At 33.4% G+C, this 12165-nt stretch overlaps 1 protein-coding gene across 1 annotated transcript; it reads left to right on the forward strand.

The window, feature by feature from the left end:
- The first annotated feature begins 761 nt into the window (after window positions 1-761).
- LOC100916903 (vomeronasal type-1 receptor 4-like) lies at window positions 762-1700 on the forward strand. Its single transcript, XM_003766509.1, has one exon. The coding sequence runs from the start codon at window positions 762-764 to the stop codon at window positions 1698-1700; it is 939 nt and encodes a 312-aa protein (XP_003766557.1).
- Window positions 1701-12165: the final 10465 nt, after the last annotated feature.

The following is a 12165-nucleotide window of genomic DNA, read 5'->3' on the forward strand; positions in this document are numbered from 1 at the left end:
AACTCTTTGACTCCACAATACCATTACTAGGTCTATATCCCAAAGAGCTTTTTAACAAGGGAAAAGGAGCTATACATAGCAACTCTTTTTTTAATGAAAAAGAGGTGGAATTGATAAGATACTCATTAATTGAAAAATGGCTCAACATGTTGTATATAATTGTGATAGAATACTATTGTTCTATAAGAAATGACAAGCAAGATGCTTTCAGAAAAACCAGAGAAGACTTATATAAATAGTTCAAAGTGAAATGAACAAAACCAGGAAAATATTGTACATAGTATCAGGAATATTGTAGGATGATCAATGATAAATGATTTATCTATTCTCAGCAGTAAAATGATTCAACAAAATTCCAGAGAATTTACAATGAAAAAGCTATATGCCTCCAGAGAAAGAATTGATGAAGTTAATTGGAGATTGAAGAATATATTTTGAAAACTTTATTATTTATGCCTTTGTCTGAATATTCTTTTGCAACATGACTATACATGTACAATTTATATAAAATTACTTGCTTTTCCTTCAGAAGGAGAGGGAATTAGAGAACTTGGATTTTTTGAAATGAATGTTTAAAATTTGTTTATATGTAATTGAGAAAAAAATGAAATGTAAAAAAGGGAGAAAAGAACTGAAGGAGATACCAGTAGGTTCTTCCAGATGAGACTGTGGGGGCCAATATTCACAAAAAATCATTTTGTGTTCTTTTCTTAGGTCTGTCTGATCCTGATGCCATTTTTCCTCTCCAAAAGACCAAGGACATGAATTCTGATGACATTATCCTGAGTACTGTTTTCTTTTCCCAAGTGGGAATTGGGTTCATAGGAAATTTTTTTCTTATAAGTCTATGCATCTTCATATTCCTCGGTGGACATAAACTTAGACCTATAGACACAATTCTCATACAGCTTGCCTTGGCTAACTGTTTGGCCCTTCTCTGCAAGGGCATCCCTCAGACCATGGTAGTCATGGGGATAAAGAATTTTCTGGATATCATTGGCTGCAGAGTTACCCTCTATTTTCAAAGAGTTGCTCGAAGCCTTTCTGTCTCCCTGACCTGTCTCCTGAGTGCCTTTCAGGCCATCACCATCAGCCCCAACAAGTCAAGTTTAGCAAATCTTAAAGCTAAAGCCCCAAAGTACATCATTCCTTTCAGTCTCCTTTGCTGGACTTTCCACCTGCTTCTCCATGTCTTAATTCCTATTGGAATGGTTTATCCAAAGTACAACAAAAACATCACTGAAATACAGCATTATGGATATTGCTCTCATTTAGTTCCTTCTAGATTTCGGGCTTTTCTCTATGCTTTTGTTCTCTCATTTCCTGATGCTGTGTTTATGGGATTCATGCTCTTTTCCAGTGGCTACATGATGTTTCTGCTCTACAGGCACCACAAGCAAGCTAAGCAAATTCACATTACCTGCATCACTACCCGAGCCTCCCCTGAGACCAAGGCCACCAAAACTATCCTAATTATAGTGAGTACCTTTGTATCATTTTACTCACTTGATTGCTTCTTTGTAGCATACATGTCTTTTGTAAAAATCTCACCAGAACTAATGCATACTTCTGCTTTTGTGGTTTCATGTTTCCCAGTTATCAGTTCTTACACATTGATTTTCAGTGACTCACAGATTCTGAAGTTCTGCTGTATTATCTGGAGGAGCAAAAGTTCTCATTTTGACACATTAAAAGTTTAAAATCCTCTTCCACTTTCTAACTATGTCACTGAGTACGTCACTTAATTCTGTTTGCCTCAGTTCCTCATCTGTAAAATTTTCTGGAGAAGAAAACCACTCTAGTGTCTTTGCCAAGAAAATAAAACATGGTCACAAAGAATTAGGCATGATGGAAATACAAGGAACAATAACAGCATCCTCTGTCATAGATGACCCCAGGAAATCACCAGCCAGAAAAAAGGAATTCTGAAAATGAAACATGAATCTATCCCCTAGATATTAGGCTAACTTCCTGTCTCCTAGAAGAAGGAATACCTTTGAGGTATTGATGGGAGAAAAGAAGACTAACCATAGCCTGCTGATTCTTCATTTATGTACCTAGCTTATAAGAATATTTTTCTGTGAGGCCTCTTCTGATTTGATATTTATCAAACAAATATATGAAGGACATATATTTGTAATAATATTAATAACTGTGCTTTTCTTTTTTTTTAAATAGCCTTTTCTTTACAGGTTATATGTATGGGCAGCTTTACAGCATTGACAATTGCCAAACCTCTTGTTCCAATTTTTCCCCTTCTTCCCCCCACCCCCTCCCCCAGACGGCAGGTGACCAGTAGATGTTAAATATATTAAAATATAAATTAGATACACAATAGGTATACATGACCAAACTGTTATTTTGCTGTACAAAAAGAATCGGACTCTGAAATATTGTACAATTAGCCTGTGAAAGAAATCAGAAATGCAGGTGGGCAAAAATATAGGGATTGGGAATTCAATGTAATGGTTTTTAGTCATCTCCCAGAGTTCTTTCACTGGGCGTAGCTGGTTTAGTTCATTACTGCTCCATTGGAACTGATTTGGTTGATCTCATTGCTGAGGATGGCCAGGTCCATCAGAATTGGTCATCATATAGTATTGTTGTTGAAGTATATAATGATCTCCTGGCCCTGATAGTTTCACTCAGCATCAGTTCATGTAAGTCTCTCCAGACCTTTCTGAAATCATCCTGTTGGTCATTTCTTAGAGAACAATAATATTCCATAATATTCATATACCACAATTTATTCAGCCATTCTCCAATTGATGGGCATCCACTCAGTTTCCAGTTTCTGGCCACTACAAAGAGGGCTGCCACAAACATTCGTGCATATACAGGTCCCTTTCCCTTCTTTATGATCTCTTTGGGATATAATCCCAATAACTGTGCTTTTCATAGTAACCATTAATGTGAAACTAATTGAGCATCATTCTTTTTGGGAAGGATTAAATAAAATGAGGTATGTTAATGAGGTATGTTATTTAATGTAATTTTATTGTTCAGTAACAGATTATCACTAAATAATTTCTGAGGACCCTGGAGAAGGAGCAATAAATAGAACTAGAAGAACAATTTATATAATATTAAATTTTTTCAAATGAGACATTTGCACACATATTTATAGCTGTTCTTTTGTGGTGGTAAAGAATTGGAAATTGAGAGTATACCCATTAATTTGGAAATGGCTGAACATGCTGTGGTATATAATTGTGATGGTATACTATTGTGTTATAAGAAATGACAAGCAAGAGGATTGTGAGAAGATGGCTGAGTAGATCTTTGAATTTTATTTTCTTTCTCATTTTTTCATTTTTAATTTGATTTTTCTTATGCAGCAAGGTAATTTTATAAATATATATTCATATATTAGTTTTTTTAAATTATTTTTATTTTTTCATGATTTATTTATTTTTTTATTATTATAGCTTTTTATTTACAAGTTATATGTATGGGTAATTTTACAGCATTGACAATTGCCAAACCTATTGTTCCAATTTTCCCCTCCTTCCCCTTACCCTCTCCCCCAGATGGCAGGTTGACCAATACATGTTAAATATTTTAAAATATAAATTAAATACAATATAAGTATACATGTCCAAACAATTATTTTACTGTACAAAAAGAATCGGTCTTTGAAATAGTGTACAATTAGCCTGTGAAGGAAATCAAAAATGCAGGTGGACAAAAATAGAGGGATTGAGAATTCTATGTAGTGGTTCATAGTCATCTCCCAGAGTTCTTTCACTGGGTGTAGCTTGTTCAATTCATTACTGCTCTGTTGGAACTTATTTGGTTCACCTCATTGCTGAAGATGGCCACGTCCATCAGAATTAATCATCTATATATTAATTTTAACACATATTTTACCACGTTTAATATATATTGGATTAATTGCCATCTAGGGAAGGTGGTGGGGGAAAGAAGGGGGAATTTGGAACACAAGGTTTTGCAAGAGTTGATGATGTAAAATTATTCATGCATATATTTTGAAAATAAAAAGCTCCAATACAAATAGAAGGGAATTTCTGAATTCATTTAATTTCCATTTTACCCTCTTGATCTAAAATGTCAGAGTAATTTTCCTTTAGAATTTCATGAAATGTGCTGTCTAGGGTCTTTTTGTAGTCATGCCTTTCGGACAGTCTAATAATTCTAAAGTATCCCTCCTCAATATATTTTCTAGCTCAGGTATTTTTCTTATCCTTTTGATTTCGTTTCATTGTTAATTGGGATCTCATGGAATCATTAGCTTCCATTTGCCTAATTCTAATTTTTAAAGAATTATTTTATTCAGTGAATTTTTGTGTTTCCTTTTTCAGTTTGCCACTTCTGCTGTTGAAGGAATTCATTTTTTCATACCTTCTTTGGCCTATTCTCCTTGTTAAAATATTACTTTCTTCAATATGTTTTTGCTCCTTTGAATTCTTTTTCTCATATTATTCTGGCATCACTCATATCTTTTCCTAATTTTTATTTACAACTTTTATCTCTTTCTTTAACTTTTACAGAATTCTTTCTGACTTTTAATTGGCAATTTTCTTTGAGGCTTTCTTTGGATCCATTTTCATGTTTTCTTCCAAGCCACCAAAGTAGCTTGGTTTTTGTTTTGGTAAAGTCCTTTTTGTTTTATTTGCTCACTTTTCCAGTCTATTTTTTATATTAAAGTTGGATTCTGCTGACCTGGGAGGTGAGGAACCCTTCCAAGCTTCAGGGTTTTTTTTGTGCTGCTGTTTTCAGATTTAATTCTGTAAGTATGAAAGTTTTTGGTGTTTCCAAGGTGGAATGATCTGGAGCGAATTGTGGGCTCTGCTCTCCTGGTCTGTGTTCTGGTCTTCACTCAAAAATGACTCCTGTTATCTTTTGACCAATCACAATTGCTCCTATTTATTCTGAAAATGCAACCCAGAACACTGTAACAGATTTGCCAATAATGCCCAAATGTACCCAGTGCTAGCAATGAATCCATCCCTTGCAATCTCTTTCTCTTGAGTTGTCCTACTTCCCTAGTGTTTGGGGTGGGACCTCCCAAAACAGCTTATGAGTCAGGTCTTAAAGTTCCCAACATGTTGAATCTATGTATGCTCATAAAGTAAGGTAACATAAAAAGTAATAAGGAATAAACTTGAACTATTTGTTACCTATCAAGGTCAATATTTCCTAATGTAATTTAAGAAGAGTCATAGTTATATCACATTTGATCTTCACAACAACTCCATGCAGAAAATGCTACTTTCTCTTCATTTTACAATGAGGAAACAGACCAGGAAAGGTCTAGGATATTGTTCACAGTCACACAGGTAGTAAGTGTCAGAGGCAGAATCTGAATTCAAGTCTTCTTAACTCCAAGCCTAGCACTTTAGCTACTATGGAATCAGTTGCCCAAAAATCTTATGCAGAATGTAGGCATATCTCCCTCATCCTCTCTTCTCCTCTTCTCTGTGACTACTCTATGTAGTCAAAATTATCCATTTTATGCCTACCTCTGTTCTTTCTCTCATTTATTCATATTTTTCACCTATTCATAAACCTGATAAGTAATACATTCCATGTCCTAATTTTCTTGTAACAACTCTCTTTATATCTAGGTCATGTATTCATTTTTACTTTATCTTGTTAAATGGTGTAGGATATTGGTTCTTCTTTTCGGGGTGTCCCTGTCAGGCATTCTCATTCCTCTCCTCCAGGACACAGGAAAGTTTCTTACCTAACTGTTCCTGGGTGCCTTGTTGGCATTTCTCATTACCCATAAGTTGTTTCCTTTGGAGAATCCTTATTAATCAACAGTAATTGTTGATACTAATTTGTAGCTGGGGGAAGAATTCTCTCCTTCTGAGATATTCCTGGCTCCCTCTCCTGACAATGTCAATGTCACATTCTCTGCAAGTGACATGATAAACACAGTTCCCTGAAGGTCAGAGGATGGAAGGGTATAAATCCTCTCAGAGAATCAAGACCCCATGAGTATGGCTATCTTTACCCACTCCACCTATGCACTCAGCAATCACTACTGCCATGACTGATTTTCCCACAGCTGAGACCAGCCAGGTGAGTTTCATTTTATGTCCCAGCATTAGATATAAGGATTATTTATTGGGAGGGAGAGAATATTCTTTGGAAGATGAATGGAGATACAACCTCGTATAAATGTCTTATAGGATGGGGGCAGGGATGTGATCCTATAGAAGAATCTGGAAAAACACATGAAATTTTACCCCCAAATTTAAGAAAAATGTGGTGTTTCTTTTCGTTCCTCTGAACTCATTGGGGCTCTTCTTTTATCTCTGCCTAGAGCCTTCTGATGTTCTCTTTCTCTCCTCCTATTAAGTTAGACTATATTGTTATATAGCACTGCTATTCCTTCTTTACATTATTTCAATTTTCAAAGCAACAGGCTCATAGAGCCACAGATTTCAAGTTGGAAATGACCTCAGAATGCATCCATTCTAATAATCTCATTTGAAAGTAGAGAAAACTTTAGACTTAGAGTTGAACTGACCTCTTTGTCATACAGTTCACTTTATATAACATTTTCTTCAAAGTAAATGAGTTCATAAAATAATAATTAACTAATAATAAACATATAAACATATAAATGATCAATAAAATAAAATCTCCCCAGAATATCAGAAAACTTTTGTTTTAATATATTACATTGCTATGTACATTATATTCAAAGTAGGTCATTCTTGACATTATGAGTACTACTGTAGGGGAGCCTTTGGTTTTATATCGATTACATAAATATCTATAATTTGTATTTTTGTATAGATGGCTATATGCATATTATATATATATATAATATGCATATAGCCATGTAATGCACATACCTGCAATTTCCATTTCTTTGCCACTACAAAGTGCTGCTATAAAATTTTAGAATATAGAGGTTCTTTTCCTTTTCCCTTAATCATGTTTGGAAATCAACCACATTACTGGGTCAAAGGGTATATATTGTTTAATATCATTTTGGGCATAAATCCAAATTACTCTCCAAAATAGTTGGATCAGTTCACAGTTCCACTAACAATGAATTAGTGTCAATTTTTTCTGCATCCCCTTCTATGTTTGCCACTTTCATTTTTTTCATTTTAGCTAATCTGGTAGGGGTAAAATAATATGTCAAGTTTGTTTTAACTTGCATTCCTCTAATCAATAATGACTTAGAGCATTCCTTTCACATAGCTAGAAATTATTTTTATTTCTTCACTGGAAAACTGCCTGTTCATGTCTTTTGAGCATTTGTCAATTGTGAAATAACTTGTAATCTTATAGATTTGACATTGTTCTTTATACATTTTATTTTTGGAAGTAATAGGGATTGTGACTTGCCCATGTTATACCACTAGTAAGTAGCTGAGAGTAGATTTGAACTCAGGCTTACCTGACTCCAAAGCCAGTGTTCCCCTTACTATGCCATCTAGCTGTCCTATTCTTTATATATTTTATATACAAGACTTTTATCTGATATGTCATCTACAAATTCCCCACCCCACCCCAAGTTTTTCTTTCCTTCTGATCTTGATTACATTTGTTTTATTTTTACATTTTTAATTTTATGTAGTCAAAATTATCCATTTTTCACCTATCAATGTTCTTTCTCTCATTTATTCATATTTTAACCTATTCATAAATCCATAAGTAATACATTCCATGTCCTAATTTTCTTGTAACAACTCTCTTTATATCTCGGTCATGTATTCATTTTTACCTTATCTTGGTAAATGGCATAGAATATTGGTTCATACCCAGTTTTTGCCATACTTTTCCCCAGTGTTTTCCACAATTTTTTTTAAATCAAATAATGAATTCTTATCCCCAAATGTTGTCTTCATACTTTTCAGATATGAGATTATTATGTCAATTTGCTGTTGTAAATTGTATGCCTATTCCATTGATGTTTTCTATTGCTATATCTTTCTATTTCTTTGTCAGTATCAGATAGTTCTGATAATTACCACCTTATAATACTTACAGTACTACTTGCTAAATGTCATTTTTTTTACTTTAAAAAAATTTCCTTTACTTATCTTGACTTTGTTTTTCAAAAGAATATTGTTATTAATTTTTCCTAATTTAGCAAAAATTTGATTAAATGGCATTTATTATATAAATTAAATTAGGTGAAAATGTCATTTTTTTCTTTTTCTTTTCCCTAGTTACATGTAAAATAGCATTTCTTTTTTAGTTATTTATGTACATTCATTTTTTACATATTTGTATGTTGGAAGAGAAAAATCAGAAAAAAGGGGAAACCCACAACAAAAAGAAAACAAAGGGGGGAAAAAGTGAATATAATATGTTCATTTATATTCATTCTCCATCGTTCTCTCTCTCTGGATGCAGATGGTGTTTTCCATCCAAAGTTTATTAGGATTGTCTTGGGTCACAGAACATCTGAGAAGAACCTAGTTTATCATAGTTTATCACTGCACAATCTTGTTGTTGCTGTGTAAAATATATTCCTGATTCTGCTTGTTTCACTCAGCATCAGTTCACATAAATCTTTCCAGGCCTTTCTAAAATTATCCTGTTCATCAATTTTTATAGAGCAATAATATTCCATTATTTTCATTTAACATCTTATTCAGTCATTCCTCAATTGTTAGGCATCTACTTATTGAAAAATCATACTTAATGTATTTCTCTTGCCTACCCATAAATAATTTATCTCTCTGCAATTATTTAAATATGATTTTATTTGCAGAAAAAGTTTTCTTTCCTTCTAGTTTTGTTTATATAGTCTCTGGGTTTGTTTTGGCATGTATATATTCACAGGTATTTTATTCTATCTATAATTATTTTCAAATGAGATATCCTTTATTATTCCTTTTGTTGGAATCTTTACAAACTGTTAAGCCATTGGAGTTGATAGAGAAAATAATTATCTAATTTAGCATGGTTCAATATGATTGATTTAATCTTAGAAGGAGATATTTTGGGTCAGAACTTGAAACAAGGTACTAAGTACAACTGATGGAAATGATGCTTGTGTTCACACCTTTAGAGAGCTAATAAGTATCTAAGTACTCAATGGAGTTCACATGTTTGGGAGATTTCAGGTTTAGTATGAGATATCCGAATTCATACCTCCCTTAGGACCAGAGAGCACTCTGGGAGATAACCCAGAATCCCTCTCTCTCCAGAAGGAGGAGTTAACCTTTGGAAGATTATATATATACAGGAAGCTCTTAGAGCTTGAGGGAGTTTTCCTGAGAGGGTTTCTTGGAAACATTGACTGGGGTCGGAGAGGAGCACTCTGGGAGGAAGCCCACAAGCCCTATCTTCCAGGCAAGAGATTCATTGCATTTTCCAACTTGGTGCTGGCTGGAGGCTGAAGAAAGCAGAGGCAGAAGCCAAGAAAAAAGCTGCAAGAGCTCTTGGAACCAGGCAGAGAGACAGGCCTGAGCTAACTGGGCTATATTGAAGGACACAATAAAAGATCTGAACTTTTATCACCTGACTGTGTTTTGGAAAAGAAACACTAACACCTTTTGGAGAATTTTGTGACATATAGGAATGCTGATGATTTATATGGATTTACTTTATATTCTGCTACTTTGATAAAATTATTTATTGTTTCAACTAACTTTTTAGTTGTCTTTTGTTTTTTTTCCAAGGATATCATCATATTGTTTGGAAAAATAGATAGTTTTACTACATCATCTATTCAGAATCTATTTCTTTTTCTTCCTTTATTGCTATTGCTAAGTTTCCAATACAATATTTAAAGTTATTGGTAACAGTGGCCATTCTTGTTTCACATCTGATTTTACTGGAAAAGCTTCTAGTTTATCTCTATTATACATAGGCTTAGTGGTGATTTTAGATGATTTTTTTTATCAATTTAAGGAAAATACATTTATACCAATACATTCAAATTTTTAAATAAAAATGAATATAGAACTTTATCAAAAGCTTTCCCCACATCTATTGATATAATTGTACAATTAAAAAAACCTTCTATTATTGATTTAATCAGTTGTGATAAGAAATTTTTTAAAAATTTTAAACAATTCCTGAATTCCCAGTATTAATTTTATGTGATTGCAATACATAACCTTTAGTATTTAATTGGATATTTTTAAATATGTTTTCCCCTTTAGATTTTAACATTTCATATCCAACTCATTAGCCTTCTCTTTATTTTATTGATGTAAGCATTTAGAGATACAATTTTTCCCTCTAATTACTGGTTTTGCTGCATATTATAGGTATCGCTATGTTGTCTGGTATTGTCATGTTCTTTAGAGAAGTTATTTTTTTCTCTGATTTGTTCTTTAATCCACTCATTCCTTAAAACTGGTTGTTTAATTTGCAATTAATATTTAATATATATTTCCTTGGTCTCTTAATAAATATAATTTTTATTGTGTTATGATATCCAAAAGATACTTTTAACATTTCTGCTTTTAAGCAGGCCTATCTTTGTAAAGGTGCCATGGACCACTGAGAAAAAAATTTATTCCTTTTTTAATTCCATTTAATTTTATCCAGATATCTATCATATCTAGTGTATTTACAATTCTATTCATTTCCTTAACTTCTTTTTTTTTAATTTATTTTTTAATTCATTTAGTTATGGAAAGGAAGGTTAAAGTCTGTTACTATTATAATACTGTCTATGACCACTCGTCATTCATTTAACTTTTTTTAAATATTTAGGTGCTATGGTACTTGGTGCTTATAGGTTCAGTATTGAAACTGCTTCATTGCATATCAAAATGTAGTTTCCATGTTTATTTCTTTTAATTAAATCTATTATAACCATAACTTTTTCTGGGATCATAATTGTAACAATTTCTCACCCACTTTTTTCATATCAGCTGCAACAAATTAAATTCTATTCCAATCCTCCATTTTCACTCTGTGTGCAAATATGATTTAAAATATTTAAACATGTTTCTTGTAAATAGCTACTGTTGCATTTGAGTTTTTAATGCATTCTGCTATCCATTTCCATGTTATGGTTGAGTTTATCTCAATCACATTCAAAGTTATAATTATTATTTGTGAATTTCCCTTCATCTTAGTTTTACTCACTATTTTGCTTCTCAGCCTCTTGTTCCCCCCTCACTGTTATCTTATTTTCTTCCTTATTCTCTTATTCCTTATTTTGCCCCTCCATAGAACCCTCATCCTAGCCCTCAGTTTTCCTCACCTCTGAAAGTGCAGAAGATTTCTTAACCTATTTCTTTCAAAGTTGTTTGTCTTTATCACATTGATCCCTTGCATAAATTATCCTCCCAGGTCTATTCATGTTAGTCTGGATCAGCCTATTCAGTTCTATCACCTCATTTCAGGAACTCTAAGACTGTCTAGAAGCAAGTGTCCCAGACAAGGACAGTAGGAGCAAGGGTGAATCTATAACTCTGTCAATCTGAGCTTGCAAAGCTTACAAATGAATTTATAGGATCCGGGGTCAGCAATTGCCTTTTAAAGCTCCCTGTTAGGTGTACATAGGACTTGTGTAGCTTGAATTCAAACCAGGATCTGGAGATTTAGAACCTGGAGCATGGAAAACTCAGTCCAAGTTGGGGGGGGGGGTAATCAGACTGCATGCTAGTTTAGACTGCATACATGTTTTCTCTTTGTAAAGCCTCATCAGATATCCATTTTCCTTTCTTTTTGCTTCTTCAGAATGTTTTTGAATGTTGCCTCCCTTTGATATGGTGAACCTCGGTCCCTAATTCTTCTGGCACTCATAGCTTTAGTCCCTCTAATCTGTTTATCATTTCCACTTAATATTCATAAGGGATGTTATTTCACACCTATATGGTATGATGGTTTTCTCTACTTTCTTCTAATTTAAGTCTGAATTTTGCAACAAGGTGCTCAGATTTGAGTTACAAGAAGCTCCTAGACTAGATAGAATTTTCTATCTTTGGCTGCAGAAGCATAGAATCAATCTGATTTTGGCATTGACCATCCAAAGATGTCCATGTATTGAGAGATCTTTCGGGTTATTGGGGTTTTTGTGACCAGAGAGTTATTTTGACACAACTCTAACCCCCTTCATTTTATACTGCAAGAACAAACTTCCTTGTTATTTTAATTATCTTTTAATTTCCTACTTTGTCATTCCAATCCTACATGATGAATGTGACATTTTTTGGTGTTAGTTCTAAAAGATATTGTAGGTATCCATAGGATTCAGCAATTTTG

Source organism: Sarcophilus harrisii, chromosome 3 (genome assembly GCF_902635505.1).
Source record: "Sarcophilus harrisii chromosome 3, mSarHar1.11, whole genome shotgun sequence".
Lineage (NCBI taxonomy): Eukaryota > Metazoa > Chordata > Mammalia > Dasyuromorphia > Dasyuridae > Sarcophilus > Sarcophilus harrisii.